The sequence below is a fragment of the Neolamprologus multifasciatus genome, chromosome 7 (genome assembly GCF_963576455.1).
Source record: "Neolamprologus multifasciatus chromosome 7, fNeoMul1.2, whole genome shotgun sequence".
NCBI classification, from domain to species: domain Eukaryota; kingdom Metazoa; phylum Chordata; class Actinopteri; order Cichliformes; family Cichlidae; genus Neolamprologus; species Neolamprologus multifasciatus.
Genome location: NC_140445.1, coordinates 43,042,412 through 43,062,408, shown reverse-complemented (window position 1 = coordinate 43,062,408; position 19,997 = coordinate 43,042,412). Strand labels below are relative to the sequence as shown.

At 40.1% G+C, this 19,997-nt stretch overlaps 1 protein-coding gene across 3 annotated transcripts; it reads right to left on the bottom strand.

The window, feature by feature from the left end:
• Nucleotides 1–12: 12 nt before the first annotated feature.
• On the bottom strand, nt 13–19,931 carry deaf1 (DEAF1 transcription factor). 3 transcript variants are annotated; one of them, XM_085165779.1, is made up of 13 exons: nt 19,202–19,931; nt 16,942–17,039; nt 16,483–16,609; nt 16,175–16,324; nt 13,410–13,549; nt 11,896–11,961; nt 11,712–11,756; nt 10,305–10,428; nt 9,918–10,049; nt 5,318–5,610; nt 5,106–5,204; nt 4,226–4,336; nt 13–2,310 (listed from the first exon to the last, which is right to left on the bottom strand). In XM_085165779.1, the coding sequence occupies exons 1-13, from the start codon at nt 19,617–19,619 to the stop codon at nt 2,209–2,211; spliced, it is 1,905 nt and encodes a 634-aa protein (XP_085021905.1). In that variant the 5' UTR covers nt 19,620–19,931; the 3' UTR covers nt 13–2,208. The 3 variants fall into 3 exon arrangements, with proteins under 3 accessions (XP_085021905.1, XP_085021906.1, XP_085021907.1); XM_085165780.1 differs by having other exon boundaries at nt 4,226–4,315; XM_085165781.1 differs by having other exon boundaries at nt 4,226–4,312.
• Nucleotides 19,932–19,997: the final 66 nt, after the last annotated feature.

Here is a 19,997-nt window from a genome sequence, read left to right as displayed (position 1 = left end):
TTTGTTCTCCCCCGCCCCCGCCCCCAACCGGTCGCAGCAGATTGGCGCCCCTCCCTGAGCATGGTTTTGCTGGAGGTTTCTTCCTGTTAAGTGCTTGCTCATATGGGGTCATATGATTGTCAGGATTTTCTCTGTTTTCTCTGAATTATTGTAGGGTCTTTACCTTACAATATAAAGCGCCTTGAGGCAACTGTTGTTGTGATTTGGTGCTATATAAATTAAACTGAATTAATATGAAATACAGTCTCATGTGTTATTCATCTGAGATTGCTTTTCCTAATGTTAATATCTGATAAGGACCAGATTATCTTTATTATGTCTTATACACTCCTTAGGGTTGAAATAGGTCATTCTTCCTTTTTGCTATCGCTCTATCTTGATTTCACAATTTAGGTGTTTTCAAATCATATTTTTTCATTATGGATAATCTAATTATCCATAATGATTACCAAAAAGAATTTCACTGCGGCACCACCATGTAATTTATAACACTGCTACATCACTGCAGCACAGGGAGATTGTAAGCCATTATGTCAGCAGAAGTAAGCTTTATAACTAGTGTTTAAGTTGCTCCTAACATCAGTCCTGACTGAATGGGGTCCCTACAGAACCTTGAACACACAAAAGAACATTATCATTATTTGATAGTGAAAAGTCAAGAAGGCCAACAGATTACATCAATCAAAACAGGCCAGGCCAACAGGGAAGGCGATTTTAAAAACCCCTCAACTCTACATTTACAGATGTGAATTTTGCCATTAAGTCAATAAAATCACCTCACTGTGGTTAGGCTAAGCAGTAAGTGCCAGAAATGGCTCGTTCCTTCACTATCAGTGATCAGCAGCAGACACCTGAGTGCTGCTGGGCCTGAGACCCAGCAGAATCAAATGTCATGTCCAAAATGATTAATCAGGAGTCACTCTAATATAGCAGGTAGGCTACCAACTTGTTATTAAAAAGCAAAACTCTATTTAGCTGCACATCAGGGAAAATAAAAAAGCTAAATGTGCAAAAAGAAGAGAAATGGCCTTAATGTATGAAATAAAAACCCAAAATAAACAAACAAACACTAGTAGTTTGCTGAACTATTTTTTTATTAATCAGTGAAACACAAAGAAAAAAGATCTTTACCTTTATATTTACAATTGCTTATAATACCTGTACATTCTTTCTGGACTTCAAGGGCTCTATAGCAACAGAATAACACACATATACAAATGTAAGAAAATAATAATTTACATACATAGTTTTTGCCAGAAAGAAATCAAAACATTCAGGACAGCAGTTTTGTTTGTTTCATGTTCAAGTTACTTCATCATCCCGAATTAAAGAAAGCTCCTCAACTTTAAATTCTCTAAATCCTCATCAGTGATAACCAACCTTGATTCTTTAATATCAAAATATGTCAATTCTGTCTGCTGAAAAATGTTCTGCAAAGTTTTGGCATGAGGGGACAAAAAAGTTCAATTTGAAAAATATAAAAAAAACCCCAAAAACAACTGAAAATTGTCCCCCCAAACACATTGTTATTTAACTCTAAAAATAACTGGCTTGCTTTTCATCATCAAAACGTAGACGGCAAAAGATTGACCAACTTTCTTCTGATTGGCTCTCCCTTTCAAACAGAAGGATTTAATAGCAGGTTGCAGCAGCCAAAGCTGATTTCCTGAGATGACCATATAAGCACTTTGAAGTCTGAACTTTTGACTCACGGGGATTACTTGTACATACACTGAACCCAAAATCTGGCCACTGTGCTCATGCATAAATAACAAAAAAGAAGATGTCCTCTTTAATCAGGACTGTTTTTAGAGGATAATGAGGTAAACTAGGTAAAATGGCAACATCGGAGAGGTAACAGTGGCTGACGGAAGATATAGACCATATGACAACTGATGACACAATGTAATAAAGTCGCTAAAATATGATAGAATTAGGGACAAGATAAATTTATGATGAAAATATTAGTTAGAACCACCACTTCATTGGATACTGCTGCAATAACACTCCTTAATACTTTTCAGAAATGCTAAGTCAGTCTAGTCTAACTTCAGCTCTCACTCCATCAATGACCTTTTTTACATGTCAGCCTGAGAAAAAACCTTCACACTAAACTAAAAATACTGCTATTTTCAAGCAGGTGTGTTCTCCCAGTTTAGGTCACCTCACTGAAACGATGCACACGCTTTTTCCTAAACTGCTACACCTTCACTTCACTTTGTCCATGTCAATGGCTGTGATTGACTCTTCCTGCTGGACAGCCATGCCCCCTGCTGACTGAGAGCAGGTGTGTTGATGGTCCTTCCAGTCCTGTGGACAAAAGAGACAGACGTGTGAAGTGACTGATTTTGAAAATCAAGTAGCAACCTTTTGGCATGAAAAATGAAAAGAAAAATGTCAAAAACTGCCTGCAAGGTCTCACACATGTGTTTACATTGTTAGTGCCTTTATGAGCATTTTAACTGAATGATCTGACAAATAGTATAGCTTCCTGTGTGGTACAGATCATCTAGAAGTCTGTGCTTCAGTTTCAGTGGGTAAAGTTCTAGTATTTCAGTATAGCCTGACTCCATCCAATCATTTAAATCACGATTAAAAACTCACTTATTTAATCCTTCTTTCCCGGTTAGTTAATGCCTGAATTTTTTACTTAATTCCAATTTTATCTTTTTTATATCTTTTTATACTTTAAACCTGTGTGTTTTTAGCAAGTTTGATTTGATATTCATTTTTATTCTTGTGTAATTAGTGCCATTGACCTGTTAGCATATTCAGTACTTTGTTAATGGTCTTATATTATTCATGTTTTAACCTGCTGTTTTATTGTGAAGCACTTTGGTATACCGTTGGTTTTTAAATGTGCTATATAAATAAAGTTGTATTATATTGTAGTCTATAGTCTGTTACTTTGTAAAAAATTATAGTGTATCTATGAGGGGATAAGTTTATGAATGCAGCTTGCTGACAATATTTGTTAACTTTAGCTGATAACTTCAAATATGGTCACCTCTGAAAAAAAACATGGCTGCAGCCAAAACACTTATATTAAGGCTTTAAAAACCAAACCAGTAAGTTATAATATTAGCTATTTGCAAATATATCAGTAAGAAGAAACAGCAGAAACACTTTACAGGCATGTTATGAGTTTGATTTTGCACAGTTTGAAACTCTTCAACACCCCTGTTGGAAACACGTTTGAAACCCAACAAATCCAACTACCAGCTGATTTGAATGTAACCGAGTAATCAACGACTGCTGTAACTAGGGATGCACCGATACCGATACTGGTATCGGGTATCGGGGCCGATACTGTAAAATGTGTGTGTACTCATACTCGTAAAAGTTAACCGATACCATGAACCGATACCAACTTATTTCATTAATCAGAGGGTGGCTTGTCATTTCTGTTGTAGTTTTTTAGATTGGCCACTAGGGGGACATCCCGTGCTAAACAGGCACAGGGTTAGGCGAGTGAGACTGGCGAGTGAGACTGGCGACTCCAGATAAAAAAGAGAAACTGGAGGCTGCTGTAGCTAGGCTAAACAAAATGTCAGCAGTGTAGACGGGAACAGCCAACTTTAACTCAGGTTTTGGAAAAGCGATGAAAAATGTCAAGAGAAAATCCACGGGCAGTTTAAATAACAGGCTCTGACTCATTTTATCGCCCTGGATGACCAGCCAATGCCGGTCGTGGAAAACATAGGATTGCACCGTCTTCTCAGCATACTCGAGCTGCGACATGAAATTCCCAAACGCCCATACATCAGGGAGATAATGGTGCCAAAACTTTCTGAAGAGGTAAAGACAAGCAGTGTGTGTGCGATGTCAGTCCTCAGTTTAACGGCACAGTGGACTGATGAGGAGTTTGTTCGTCAATGCCAAATACTTATTTTGTTTGTTTGTTTACAATATGGACACTCTGCAATAATTTAAAAGTTTATTTTATTCGCAAACCTAATTTGTATTTATTTTATTCCAAACAGAAGTGTTTATATATTATTCTGAAGTATCGGTTTTTGTACTCTGCATCGGCAAGTACTCAGATCCAAGTATCGGTATCGTATCAGTTTGAAAAAATTGGTATCGTTGCATCCCTAGCTGTAACAATAAATAATTTTTTAAACTGCACTGTCATGAAAAAACATTAGTAAAGACTCATAACAAATGTCAGGGAAATCTGTCTATTTTTTGTGTGTCTGACAGAAAAAAGACAGTTGAGTCTTACCTTCCTCTGGCAAAATGTGGAGCAGTAGTTGACTTTGTGACAGCCCGTGCACTCACTCATCGCCACCCGGCCACAGTTTACGCACATCTGCTGCAGAAACAAAGCAGGAGCCTGTGAACATGAAAGCTACAGCATTCAGCTCTGCAGATGATTCATCAAGAACTTTGTCACTGAGAACTCTTGTCTTGATAACTCGTTATATCTATATGCTTCACAGTATATGGTATAATCAAAAAGCTTGATTAAAAAAACAAAAGAAGACTAAAATTCTCTGCTTCCATGTGTTTTTTTTTATTTACACTGGAGTTTTAGATACACGAGGTGTTCAATGCAGTATTTGAGAGCCTCAAACTTTTGGGGTAATTTGCAAATCAGAATTTTTTAACAATAAGATGTAAATAATCTTAAAAAATGTATTCATTCCATGACCCAGGAGCTAGTTGCTATAATCACTACATTGCACCTGACCCTTTTGGCACCTCCTGCAGATGATGGGCCCACAGAATGGCTGGGCCATGTGACTCATTCGGGCTCAGCCCCATGGGTTAAAGACTTTGATTACTAGGACCCTCAAAACCCTCCAACATGACAAGGTGGCAGCTGCAGGCATGAGGAGTCCATTCCATGTCAGAATAGAAGCAACAAATTAAAGTATCTCAGGGTCTTATTCATGAATGAGGGGAAAGTCGCATGGGAGACTATTAAAAAAACAAACAAACACCTAATTGCTTTTTGTGAAATGTAGGATCAAGTGTGCTTGGAACTAAAAGTGTGGATGTCTCAGGTCACAATACTTCTTTAACACTTGTGCTAAATAAGAAATGTAAGGAATTTCAATAATATTTTGGAGCAAGTGAGTGTGTATGTAAGCATGTCATACATTGATGATGATCTCAGTGATTTCAGTGCCCCTCTTAGCTTCAGAGTCATCTGGCTGCTGAAATGAGATCTGGTTCTGAAACGGCTGGGTAAGACCACACTAAACACACACACACACACACACACACAAAACAAAGATTAAAGTCAAATCCATTTGTTGTTACTGCTGATCTAAATCTCACACCTTTTGTGTATGTGTGTGTGTGTGCTCACCTCCTTCCTGCCGCCATTACTTTTGACCCCAACAGTGTCCCCTGCAGAGTTTTTGGCCTGTTCAATTAGAGCCTTGAGCTGCTGGACATTGTTCAGCAGTGTGTTGGCCATCTCCTCCAGGTATATCCAAGTGTTCTTCTGCCCCTCGCTCACTATTGGCTCTGCTCCCCCAATAGGCCCCACATCAAGCCCAGCCACAAGCCCTGCCGATGGAGACGCCGCTGCAGTTGCCACTGCGACTTTGGCCTGAACTGGCTGATGAGCAACAGCTAACGCTGGCAATGCCGTTAGCACTGAGAGAGAGAAGAAAAGACAGCTGTTGATCTTTTTCTGCTACATTGTCTGAAATTTGCTGTTACAGTTTCGTGAAAATCTGGTGTATCCTATTATTAGAATATTTCCTAAGATCAACTAAAAAATGGATTTACAATAAAGAAATGTCCAACGTCTGAAAAGTATCTTTATGTACAAACTCAGTATTTGGCTGAATCTCTTTGCCACTAACTGCTGATTCAGCATGGTGTGGCATTGAGGTGATCAGCTTTTGGGCCTGCTGAAGTGTTTTTGAAGCCTAGGTTGCTTTGGTATCTCTTATTTGCATTTCTGGGTTGGCTGTTTCTCATCTTCCTCTTGACAATCTTCTTTCTTCTTCCTAGCGGTTTATATCCCGGGATGCAGGGTCCGCTATCTTGCATGCCTTCCTCCATTTCTTCCTATCAATGGCATCTTCTGGTGTAACATTCACAGCCTTCATATCATCCTTGATTCGGTCCATCCAGCGCTTTTTTGGTCTTCCTTGTGGCCTGTTTCCATCCAGATCTAATTGCTGGGCTGTCTTTGCGATGGAATTTTTATCGCTATGGACAACATGGCCGTACCATCGGAGCCTCGCCTCTCACATCTTGTCTGTGATCGGTGTCACTCCCCATTGTTTCCTGACATCTTCGTTCCTCGCTCGGTCAAGTCGTGTGAGACCCAGAGGCCACCTCAGCATCTTCATCTCCATGGTGTGAAGAGCTTGTTCGTGTTTGGTCGTCGCTGGCCAGCACTCTGACCCGTAGAGTGCCACTGGGCGCACAAGTGACTTATAGACTTTTGCCTTAAGATAGATTGGCATTCTCTTGTCACATAAGACTCCAGTCACCTGATGCCACTTCCTCCACGCTGTGTTGACACGGAGTCTGGCGTCTGGTAGAGTTTCGCAGTCCGAGGTGACAAGGGACCTGTGGTACTTGAATTGGGCAACTTTAGTCAGCGGCTCGCCGTCGATAGTGATGGTACTGTTGGTCTGGGGGCCGCATTCAAGGTACTTGAAGGTTCAGGCGCATGCCGTTTTCGAAGAGCCGGTCTTTCCATGCTTGTGTTTGGGTTTGCAGGGCTAGGCAGTTTTCTGTTTCTGATAGGCACACATCATCTGCATACAGGAGGCTCCATGGATGTGGTGTCACCGTCGCGGTGTCCATACAGAGAGTGAACAACAGGGACGAGAGGGGCGAGCCCTGGTGGACGCCAACGGTAATCGGGAAGGCTGGTGATGTTCCCGCTGAACATCGGACCTCGCTTGTGACATTACGGTAGAGCAGCTGAGTCCATTTCACATAGGCTTCCTGGGCACCATGAGTTCGTAATGATCGCCAAATCAGCTTGTGGGGGACCCTATCGAATGCCTTTTCCAGATCCAGGAAGACCATGTGCACCGTCTTGTTCTTTTCCCGGTGCTTTTCCATCAGCAAACGGGCCGCGTGCATGGCATTGATAGATCCACAGCTCTTAACAAAGCCGCATTGATTCAGGGTGATTGTGACCAGTTGACGGATCCGATTTTCCAGGACACGTTCGAAGATCTTCATTGTATGGCAGAGTAGACGAATTGGTCGATAGTTGGTGCACTCTGTGACGTCTCCCTTGCCTTTCCAGATGGGCACTGTGATGCTCAATGTCCAAGCTCGGAGGGCTTTGTCTTCGACCGTGATATGGTTGAAGAGTGCTGCAAGGTATGTTATACCGCAGTCGTCCATCATCTTCTAGATTTCAGCTGGGATGTCGTCCGGTCCTGTGGCTTTTCCATTTTTCATTTTCTTCAACGCGTTTTGGACTTCGGCAGTGGTGATTGGTGTGACAGGCCCTGCGACTGGGTCCGCGGGCGGGATAGGCTGCTTGACAATTCCTCTTGACAATACCCAACAGATTCTCTACAAGGTTCAGGTGAGGGGAATTGGCTGGCCAATCAAGCACGGCAATAAAATGATCAGAAACCAATTTGATAGCAGTTTCAAAATAAATGCGCTTTGAAATCATTTATCTAAGGCGTTTTTTATGTCTCACTTTGTGAATGTAAAAACCCAACAAGGTACATGAGTTGGAAATTACCCGTAGCGATAAATGTGCTAAAGCAGGCAAGACTCCAGCACCTTGAACTGCAGTTTACAACAGTAGTCTTCTGCTCTGCAGCCTCAGAGAGCTCAGCTTAGGTTGAACCAGCTCTCAAACAGGTTCTGGTTAGAGTGATTGACCAGCTCGCAGACAATAATCAGAGCAGAAAAAGGACCATTGTCACCAGCTGTAGTCCCAGACAATGGATTATGGATTGTCTACAGAACTGGGCAATGAGTCTCCACAGGTAGTCACACATGTGAGCGGTCTGAACTGCCTCTGTGTCCTTCACCACAAGGTTAACGAAGCAACCCAGGCCTCAGTGCTTCTGCTTGTAAGCTTTGTCATCATTTTAAGTCCACAGAATCAATTTTAATTAGATTTTTTGTACCTTTTTTCTGTCAGGGTAGTAAGAAAGTAAGAGTCTACTAAAGTGTTATAGTGTAAAACACACCACCATTTACCTGTGAGAGCACTCACACACCTTTTTTGTTTCTCAAGGATGTGTTAAAACACAGTGTGTGATAGATGTCTGGTTATTTTTAGACTTGGACCTGTCTGTATATCAGCTGGTGATGGTTTAAAATGGCCACACATTGGAAGTGTTCGAGTGATTCACTGCACTTCCTTTATTAAATATCCTTGCTTTAAGTGCAAACAGACCAAATTGTATTTTGGATGTTGATTAAAATAACTACATTCTTCTTTAATAACAGCTTTGCACACTTCATAGGCCTGACACCTGGAGGTTTTTCATTAGTCTTGAGGTTCCCACATATTCTGAGCATGTTTTGGCTGCTTTTCCTACATTTTGCAGTCAGACTCCTCCCACAGTATCTGAGCTTTTTTGATTATAAGCTTTTAAAATGTCAATGTTTTCGAGTTTTGCTGAGGTCCTTTTTTATTAAGTTAACACACAGACTACTTCAGTAAAAGAGCCACAACTGTGACATTTACTGCCATCAAGCCAGTCTCCAGAAAAACAGTCAAGCAGGCTGAATTCTGAATGCTATCAAAAGGAAACTTCTTGTTTTTTGGGGTTTTTTTGAAATCCAAAATCAGACTGACTTGATATTGAATAAGTAACACTGTGAAGGTGTATATTGTCGATCTAGAGTGAAATGACTTTCCATATAATAGGGTTCAAACTAGGGATGCAACAATACCAATTTTTTCAAACCGATACCGATACTTGGATCTGAGTACTTGCCGATGCAGAGTACAAAAACCAATACTTCAGAATAATAAATAAACACTTCTGTTTGGAATAAAATAAATACAAATTAGGTTTGCGAATAAAATAAACTTTTAAATTATTGCAGAGTGTCCATATTGTAAACAAACAAACAAAATAAGTATTTGGCATTGACGAACAAACTCCTCATCAGTCCACTGTGCCGTTAAACTGAGGACTGACATCGCGCACACACTGCTTGTCTTTACCTCTTCAGAAAATTTTGGCACCATTATCTCCCTGATGTGTGGGCGTTTGGGAATTTCATATCGCAGCTCGAGTATGCTGAGAAGATGGTGCAATCCTATGTTTTCCACGACCGGCATTGGCTGGTCATCCAGGGCGATAAAATGAGTCAGAGCCTGTTATTTAAACTGCCCGTGGATTTTCTCTTGACATTTTTCATCGCTTTTCCAAAACCTGAGGTAAAGTTGGCTGTTCCCGTCTACACTGCTGACATTTTGTTTAGTCTAGCTACAGCAGCCTCCAGTTTCTCTTTTTTATCTGGAGTCGCCAGTCTCACTCGCCTAACCCTGTGCCTGTTTAGCACAGGATGTCCCCCTAGTGGCCAATCTAAAAAACTACAACAGAAATGACAAGCCACGCTCTGATTAATGAAATAAGTTGGTGTCGGTTCATGGTCTCGGTTAACTTTTACGAGTATGAGTACACACACATTTTACAGTATTGGCCCTGATACCCGATACCAGTATCGGTATCGGTGCATCCCTAGTTCAAACACAAACACAAAAATATATACATATCCTGCATGGATGTTGATTAAAATAACTACATTCAAAACCAAACCCAGCTCTGATACAGAGCTGGGTTTGGTTTTCCATGCAGGATATGTATATATTTTTGTGTTTGTGGAATTTCAAGGACCAATGGGCTGATTCCCACACTGAGAATTGTGATTGTTTAAGTGCCTACTCAAACAAATGCACTACAATGTACGACTAAATGAATTCTCAGTCACTCAGGGGATGGTACCTGCGGTGCTGGCAAACACCTCGCTCTGTGCCGAGCCCTCTGAGATGATGGCAGCAGCAGCGTCGCCTGTTGGCGTGCGGTCAAAGGTCAAGGTCCCAGAAGTAGTGAACTGCCCAGATGGGGACACTGTGACTGTAAGAAAGAAACAGAAGTGTGATTCATGTTTGGACAACAAGTAGTTTAAAGGTTGGGCTTACATTTTTTACTTTACAGATCTGATTTTGAGAACTTGAGAATAAACTTTTAATTAATTACATTTTTCAGGAACACAAATTTAAGTACAGGAAATGATTTGAGAAGGAAGATGAATTCTAGATCAAAACAACTATCCCTGGCTCTAAGTGCACAAAGTTACAAAATCATGAGCTGTGAGCACATGTGACCTACATGTGGTTCCCGGAGTCAACGTAATGTTCTTGGTAGCAGAAAGTTCCTTCTTGGCAGGAATGATCACAGGTTCAGTGTCCTTCTTTCGTCTCTTGTACGGGACAAAGAGGCGTACGGGGCCGGTCTGAGTCAAGCAGAAAGGGAACAAAGAGAACAATGCAATATCTAAGAAATCAAATGAAAGCAGAGACAACAAAATGACAGTTGATACCGATAAACCATTACTGTTTTAAAGTCATGTCTGTTTTAAGATAGTCATCACTAAGTACTTACAGTTATATTTAGTTATATTTCTATTAATTTAAGTAACAATGTAAAAAAACAAATAAAAAATATATATATATTGTGCAGTAACTAAAATTATTAACTAAAAGTGTACAGAAAATGTCTTTGGCAGCAAAATCTGCATAAGAAGGCTTTGGTGCAAATGTTGTTGTTACTGGGATGTCTAGTGAAAGTAAACTGAACAGAAAACAAAAAATCAAAATGAAGTTATTATTATTATCATACATTACTGTAAAGGGCTAAATGTCAGCGCTCTAATGTGCAGCTGTCATTTCATAAGTAACAGCAGCACAGAGAGTGCACTTGTGCTCCTGCGATGACCAAATCACCAGATTCGGGTGCAGCCCTATTTGATGTCATAGAGCTGTATCAGCTGTTCCTTTGAGTAGCTGGTGCTCAACTGATCCATTTGATTTTGCGGTACAAGATTAGAGCAATGTGTCACATGCTGCCATCTATGTGAGCATGGAGGGAACCCGAGTTAACAAAGAAAACCAATAACCACCGCCCGGCACGTGTTATATATGTTTAGGTTTTGAGTTTTGTCGAGCCAGTAAGGAAAGCCCAGACTGCTTTAATTTGCTTTGTTGTATATTTTTGATTCGTAGAGACTTAATCAAGAAGCCTCAAAGCATAAATGATGCCAAATGGGGCGCTACTAAGCAACAAATCAAGGGTATATTTTATCTTTAAATCTTCTTTTTAATGAATTAGAATTTACATTGTTGTGTGTAAGTTTCTGAATTTATGAAAAATGCTAATTTGACCAATTTAAAATGATTATGAAGCATTTAAATTAGTACTATAAAGAACCCTATATATCTGACCCTCTCAAGAAAAATTACATGTGAAGCCCTTGTGTTGCAGAAGAAGGAGCTCCCTTCTGTGTTTAAACTGGGGACTAGAAGAAGGCCTAAAAAAGAAGCCATCTTGTTTATTAATAGGCACACTGCTCTAATATTCACCCTGAGATGCGATCACAGCACAGACTGAGAGAATCATTATTATTTTGTTTAATGATAATGTATCTCCATATAGATCGCAAGAGAAAGCATCTGGAAAAGAAGTTGTAGTGATGGACATTAACAAAAAACAAAAAAACAAAAAGAAAAAATTATTTACCATGCTGATATTTTCTTCTCCCAGAGAGTCTCCCTCCTTCGGATACTAATGATGCAAAAAATAAGACGAACACAAACAGATATTATTCAGATATTATGTGCAACATCTCAGATTATCATGATTTAAATCATTTCTAATTAAAGGACTGATTTAAAGCTCATCAGGACCTGTCCACTTCACTCACCGCTATCAGGTCATCACAGCAGGCTGCACAGGTACAGGAGGCAGCATGGGGGTTCAAGATACGCTCCTGCAAACACAGGTTTACTGCATGAGGTTTTGCATGGACTTGGCCCACTTCCTTTTATAAACAAAGGACTAACTAGAAAAAAAAAAGTTTTAGAAAAGTAATTGTTTTCTGTGTGACTTTATCAGTCTCTCACATTGTTGTGGAGAAATTCTGGCTTACTCTTCTTTACAATGTTGCTTCAGTTCATTGAGGTTTACAGGGGTTCATTTATGCACATCTCTCTTAATGTCAAAGGCCATTGCAACATCTTGATACTTGATACTTTTCAGCTATTCTGTTTCATATTTGTTGGTGTTCTTAGGACAGGGGTGGGCAACTCCAGGCCTCGAGGGCCGGTGTCCCTGCAGGTTTTAGATGTGTCCTTGAACCAACACAGCTGATTTAAATGGCTAAATTAGCTCCTCAACGGCTATATCCCAATTCAGGGTCTGCAGCCTTAAATTACGCAGCCTCAACGATCCTCAAGGGCCGCGTACTTAAAGACCGCTAAGGCCGGAAGTGCGAGGCTTGTGAAATGGGACGGTCTAGCCTCCGTTGCGCTGCCCAGGTTGCCTAGCAACCATGATACTAACAGCTGGAAACATTTCATAGAGCTTTGTTTGACAGAAATGAAGGAGAAAATCTTTTGTTCATTTGTTTGTTTGTTTCTGTAAGATTAAGCTCAGCTATTGAACGGCGTATATTTTAAAGTAAAGGCTGTAAAACCAAGTTAGTACAAACGTCACTAATGTCACATAACATTGCCGACATGTGGCCAACAGTAATGTTTTAATTTTCTTCGTTATTAAACATTTGCACATAAATAAGTGACATGATATTCAGTACTTACTTAAAGTTTACTCTTCGGGCGCCCCTCATCCGCCCTTTTTTTCGGCAAAATTATCCACACCCACTGCCGCGCTATGCATTCTGGGATATGTTCGGCCACGAAGTCTACACCGCCACGTCCTTAAAATTCAGGGAAATTAAGGATGCATTTGAGGGCCGCATTGCGAGCAGCTTTTGAATTGGGACAGCCTTCGTCGCGTCGCGGTGACATAATCGGCCTTAAAATGCGGCCTTTAAGGCTGCAGACCCTGAATTGGGATACAGCCAACATGTCCAGAAGTTCTCCAGAGGCCTGGTAACAAACTAATCATGTGATTCAGGTGTGTTGACCCAAGGTGAGATCTAAAACCCGCAGGACACCGGCCCTCGAGGCCTGGAATTGCCCACCCCTGTCTTAGGATCATTGTCCAGCTGCATGAGCCAATCAGTCGATTTTTAGCTATCAGACAGATGGTCTCACATTTGACTCTAGAATACTTTGCTAGTTTCGTGGCTCAAGATTAGCTTAGGAAAATCCAAATTCATAAATTGGAAATGCAAATTTCTTTGCATCACACAATACAGTGCAGCACTGCAGTAGTACGATAGTGAGATAGTAGTGAAGCAGTATATTTAATTACCTGTATGAGGCAGAGCAGAGGTCTGCCAGCATATCTGATGCTCCTCTTCCAGTCTTTGCTGCTTGCTCGCCCTGCGAGACCTTCAAACTCAGTGGGAGTGTACCACTGCTGGTTGTGTTTGATGCAGCGACCTTTGCCCCCTGACAAAACACAACACTGTGAGTGTGGGCAGCAATAAAACAAGTAACTCAAAATATACACAGTATAAAAGAGTCTTGGCTATAATATTTCACTCTGGATAGAAGAACCTTTGATTTTATCCCAACTACTTCTCAACACATTTTAGTGTTGGGGGCTACACCCTCTTAATGGCACAAAAATTAATTGCTCGTCCCCTGTAGCTCAACTTCATGTTCCAAGCTCCCATCAAAACTCTAGCATAATAAAAAAATTGTTCTTCTTTTTTTTTGGCCACCTGTCCTGTTTGGTTCTTTTGCCATCAGAATTATTGTCTGAAGGCAAAGAGAGAAGCCCTTACCTTACCAAGTGGACCATCCCTACCTTGCCGTATTGGTCCATTTGATTGACCTTTGTTATTATTATTTATTTATTTTATTTTATTTTCAGTTGTTACAGACGGGACAGACATGACCAGGGGGAGGGAGGGAAACAAAGACAGCGGGGAAGAGAAATAGTGATGAAGGGCAAAAAATACATATTTTTATATATATCACCTGGATCACCTGTTGAGAGAGAAAAAAAAGAGAAAACAAGGAAACAAAAAAAGCAATATAACACCATCGCGATACTCTATGTGTATATAGCAGTAAATATTAACTACTGTCACTTGTATATAGCAAATTATAAAAAGCAAATATAGCTGAAGGAATATAGAGTGCTGTGAAAATTATTGGTAATTACTTATTTTTCTTATTTTTAATAACGTGTCACACATGTTTCAGGTCATCTAAACTAATTTTAATATTAGACAAAGATAAAAACAGTAAATACTGTAAATACAAAATGCTGTTTGCAATAATGATCTAATTTATTAAGGGGAATATATCCAAACCAACCAACATGGTCCTATGTGTAAAACGTAATTGCCCTTTCTTATTAAATAATGAATTAACTTTGGTTAACCACTTTTTTAGAGAGCTGAGTAAACTTTCACCAGTCACACCCAAGTATTACCAGGCCAGTTGAATTAAAAAAAAGTCACTTAAATAGCACCTGTCTGACAAAAATAGGCTACAAGAAAGAAGAAGTCAGAACATTTATGAATTGCCTCACATGTCTCAATTATGGTCAGTGATGATAATTCAAGAAAAAGAAAGAAACTGGAAAACAATGGTGGGAGAATATTCTGTGAACTCACCTTTGAAAATCGGATTTTTTTAAAATTTCTTTTGGTTTGTGTTCTGCTGTAAAACTAACACAGCATTTCATAAAAATACGTCATAGCAACAGTCAAACAACGTGGCGGTGGTGTGATCATAGGTTTGCTGCTTAAGGATGGGAACAATTTGGCATAACTGACAGACTCATGAATTCTCCTCTCTACTTGAAAATCCTAAAGGAGAATGTCCAGTCATTAGCTTATACCCTGAAGCTCAAGTGCACTTGGGTTATGCAGTAGGATAATGATCTGAAACACACCAGCAAGTAGAGCTGGGCCATATTATACCGTTCGTAATACCGGTATAATGTTGGGCAACGATAAGAAAATTAAATATCGCAATGGAATATGGGTAAAACGCACATGTGCAGTGCCTTTGTTTTCATATGCACATGGCGGAAAAAGCATGGCGGCGATGCAGAATGAGAAGGGCGAAAGTGGATCGTTGAATGAAATGGATGAACCAGAACTGGTTTGTAAAAATGCTGCAACTTCAGTGGTGTGGAACTGGTTTAGCTTTTGTCCGTCAGATACACAACAAAGCACTATTTTTGGTAGAGCATGCCAGCGGGCCGTCGTTATTACCGTGTTGTTTGGAAAATACGGCACACTTAAAATCAATCCTTTGATTTTTCTGAAAATCTGATATTTTAGTACTCTGGGGGTAAATTTGAATGAACGCAGTGGAAAGAAACTATATCATTTGGATCGTCTAATTTGGAAAGAACTACTTCCTCTTACGCCTTTCATAGTCATATGCGAAATACGGCTGTATAAATGTGTCGCAGCCCCTTGGCGTGCACACTCACAACAATGGCTGAGCACAAACAGAGTCATGTGTGGACGTGTTTTACCTCCACAAACAGCCAAGACGCGGTTTGTGATATACTGTTAAATTTTATATAACTTTAATGCACATAAAAAACAGCTGCTTGTTTAAGTGAAAGTGGGTTTTTTTTTTGCACTAATAAAGTTGTGGAGTTGTAAAGTATTTTGTCTAGTGTCAATTATATCGTCAGTTATATCGTTATCACAAATTTTCAAATGTATATTGTGATAAATATTTTTGGTCATATCGCCCTGCTCTACCAGCAAGTCCACCTCTGAACTGCTCATGAGACAAAAGCAGAGTGGCCTACTCAAAGTCTGGTCATAAATTTGACTGAGATTGTTTGGCATGTCCTTAAATTGGCCCTTCACACTCAACAACGCTATAATGTGGCTGAATTAAAATAATTATACTAAAATAAGATGGGTAAAATTCCACCACAGGGATGTGAAAGACTCGTTGTCAGTTTTTGCAAATGTTTCATCACAGTTCTAACCTACTACAACCAGTTAATCTGGAGTTTTACATCTCCAAAGTAACCTGAATAACAAGATCAGCTTGACCATGTGATATAGCATGCATAGGTGTGATAATCACCTGATCCCAGTCTGTTTTTGTACAGAAGTCCGCTGGTATTCCTGCAACGTACTGGCAGCTCATTGTTGTAAACTGAGGGATCCCAGTTGTACTTGGAGCAGGAGTCTTTGTCCTGGGGTGGAGTCAGAGGAGTGGGTGGGGTCTGCGGACCTGGGAGAAGCACAGGAGAACATAAATAAATGTACAGATCAGACATTTCAGATTACCAGACACCTGTAGACACCACACACACACACACACACACACACACACACACACACACACACACACACACACACACACACACACACACACACACAGGGGTGTACCTGATGTGATGGTGGCAGCGGATTTGAGGCCAGCTGCTTCCACAATGCTGCCGTCAGTGTGAACCACAATCAGAGTAGCCTTCTGGGTACTGAGACCTTCACCCAGCTGGAGAGTGGTCCTGCCGCTCTGTGACAGATGTGGAAGGAGTACATACACTCATAATCATGGAGCAGCATAAGAGGTATGAGAATATGTTGATGTTTTAAAAAACTACTCGAGTAGTCAGCAGGGAAGCCCATGTGATTTTGTGAATCAGGTTCTAATAATTAACGCTACAGTGCTAACGTGCGCAAATGAATCAGTTCTGTGCTGAGGACATTTGACATTAATTGGTTTTTATTCAACGTCATGTCAATTTTCTGTAAATAATGTCATAAGATACTGTTTATCATCATCAAAATGTAATAAATGGCAAAAATAGAAGGGGAATGGATCTAGTCGAGTGTATGTTAATCTACCAGCACGTGTTCAGGGAGACTCCCAGATGTGGCGACTGTTGTGGTGAAAACATTGTCCTCTGTCGCATGAACGCCACTCACTGTAACTGCCGTCACATCTGATCAACAACAAGAAATTTCATCGACACATAAACCTCCAGATTAGCAGGAATACAGTATGAATAAAAATATAACTACAAAGGAGGATTACAATAATAATGACCTAAAGCAGGTAACATAGAAAATAATAAACACTGGTATTACCAGAATGAGAAGACTCTTCTATTATGTGCTTATAAGAATGAATGATTTTGATCTATATCAGTCATGGTACTGGATCTCTTGTTTTGTTTTTTAGTCTTTGTTGCTCCGTTTGCTTCTTGTTTTTCTTTTGCTGCTTGAACCTTTTCTTCACAGTAATTCAGCATTTTGTTGTGTTAGTTTTGCTATCTAGTTTCTGTTCATTACTACAGTTTGCTAGTACTGTATTTCTCTTTTTTCATTCACCCCCCTCCCCATGTTCCCTGTGGTCTGGTTTAGCTTCCGTCTCTGTGCCCAGTATTCCCATGTTCAACTTTTTCTGTTTTATTTTGATAGTCTCTTGCGCATTGTGTTCGGTTCTACTTTCTCCTCTGTCCCATTGTGTGATTGTCTACACCTGTGTTAGTTTAGCTGTCTCCAATCCCCCCATTACCTTGTGTATATACATAGTTTTAGTCTGGCTGTAGTCACTTTTTACTGTTTTCCTGCCTGCCTCAATCCGTATATTTTCTTGCCATTTGGATTCCATTCTGTGAACTCTGTTTTGATTTACTCATTCTAGCCCAGTAAATAGCTTGTTTTGTTTTTGAATCCTGCCTCCAGGTCCTCACTTTTCACACTCCACACCATAATATTACTCTCAGGCTTTAAATAATAAAGTTTAAGCAGAAGGAAATGATGGATGAGGGGAAATATTACACTTGGGACAAATACATGATGACTCATGTCTGTGGTATATGTTACTGATATGTTACAATTTTCGGATGGAATTTGGCATCACACACAACGGTGTGTCCATAGGAGGGACATAATGAGCTGCCTGACCCATACACCCTCACCAATTCCACTGGACTAGAGTACTGTTAATCTCCCAAATCTCTCATCATGACAGGGAATAAAAGACTGCATCTAAAGAAGAGATTTTGAGTGTCCTTGAATAACTACTCCTGAAGACTACAAATATTGACTTTTAAAATCATCAGAATTATAAAGACTTTAGTTTTGCCTTATGTACACAGTATTTCCATGTTTGTTTGCATATGTTTCAATAAACTACTGCACCCATTTTCCAAACAAAATATAAAGAAGGGTTGGCTCAAGATTTTGCACAATCCTGTAGCTAACTGGAACTATTAAAGAAGTAGAAGGTAGAAGGACAACTCTTTACTTTTAATCATTGATAACATGGTGAAAATATCATGTTACATGTTTGCTCATGTAGACTTGGCTGAAAATCAAGTATTTTATTGTAGTATCCATCTGAAGCTTTTGCATTTTTACTTTTTAACGTGCCATGGGTTTCACCAGATCAGGGTAACACAGTATTTTCATACTAAACACTAAATATGCTTTTACAGTATCTACTGCTGAATTTAAATGGAATTTAAAATGTGATTGAGATACTACGTTTTATTTATTTGTTTTTTGTCTTTAGCATTTGTATAAATATATGTGTATACATTTTGTATTTTGAGTTTGCATTGCTGCTACATTGGCTGAGTCTCTCTTGTGCAGACTCAGTATATAATGCATATAATTCTAAATAAAGAAACTTTATTAGATGAAGTATGTTTTGATGCTACCACTTAGTTTAGCACCACTACACAAAGACGTTTAATCTCATTAGCAGGGTTGGTTTCAACAATAACAACATTTGTATGAGAGCAAAAGGATGTACGTGAGATTGAAAATCAGTATTTTCTATACCTGTCTTCCTCACTGCATTTATTATTGTTTTTGTGTTGGCCCTTATCCCATGTTTGTGGTTCCCTCGGTGTTTGCCACCTGGGCCACCCGAGTTTTTTTTAAACACATCTTCAAGCGTCCCTCTTATGAATCATTAACTTTTCTGAATAATAAATAATGTATTCAGCAGATAACAATGTTCTCCTCGTTTAAAGCAGTGCCCGTACATAAACAGTGTTTGGTTTAGAGGCAGCTGGTGCTAACGTTATTATCTCAGTTTGTGTTTTAGCGCCACCCCGCACAGCAGCGGCCTGCTGCTAACTGTAGCTGTTACCTGCAAAGGCAGCCTCGGCCTCGTCTGGGTTCGGTAGGGACTCGGCTCCTAAGCCGATGTTTCCCGGTTCCGCCATCACAGCCATCGTGGTAACTTCGGCCTCCGACTCGGTATCCGAGCCCACTCCCTCCACCGGCGGCTCGCCGATGGGCGGTTCATCCAGCCCGAGCGCTTTCGTTGCCGAGTCCGCTTCGTCCATTCCTCCCTCGAACGACAAGAGCCGAAAGTCACCGAGAAAGGACGTCGGGCAGAGCGGGTTCGACCTCACCCGAGCCCTGTACGGAGCAGACAGAAATCTCCGCAAACGGAACTCTTTACAGGTAATCTTTAAAACGTTCTCAAAAAATTCAGGTAACCACAAAGGACTCGACTCAGCTAATACGGAGAGAGGAGGGCTTCCCGTTCTTTGTATTTTCATCAAGTCTGAAGAAGGAGATAACACCGGAAATTGCCGAAAGAACACGAACCAACCCGAAAGGACGCAGCAACACAGCACTACAGGTACCCCATACAAATGTTTATATTAGATGTGTGTTAATGTTCTTGTTTTGCACAGAAATTCTTTTAAAAATGTACATTTTTTGTTCTTGATGTAATTGCATTTGGTGTACTGTTGTTCGTAGTGTTTACCTGCTGTGTTTGTGTGCTGCTGACTATTTTATGGCAACAAAAAAACTACTTAAAATATTGTGAAGTTGTCTAATGAATGTTTCATTTCTTTTCATTTGATAATCAATTTTTTATACACTATGGTTCTGAAAATATGCGTATTTAATTAAAATAGTATTATTAATCT

Coding starts and splice junctions, on each gene's coding strand:
- deaf1 (XM_085165779.1), bottom strand. CDS start 19,619: ATGAAAATACAAAGAACGGGAAGCCCTCCTCTCTCCGTATTAGCTGAG. Junction 11,962..13,409: donor CTCTGCTCTGCCTCATACAG/GTAATTAAATAT, acceptor CTGTGTTTGCAG/GAGCGTATCTTGAACCCCCA. Junction 2,311..4,225: donor CCACATTTTGCCAGAGGAAG/GTAAGACTCAAC, acceptor TTTTGTCCACAG/GACTGGAAGGACCATCAACA.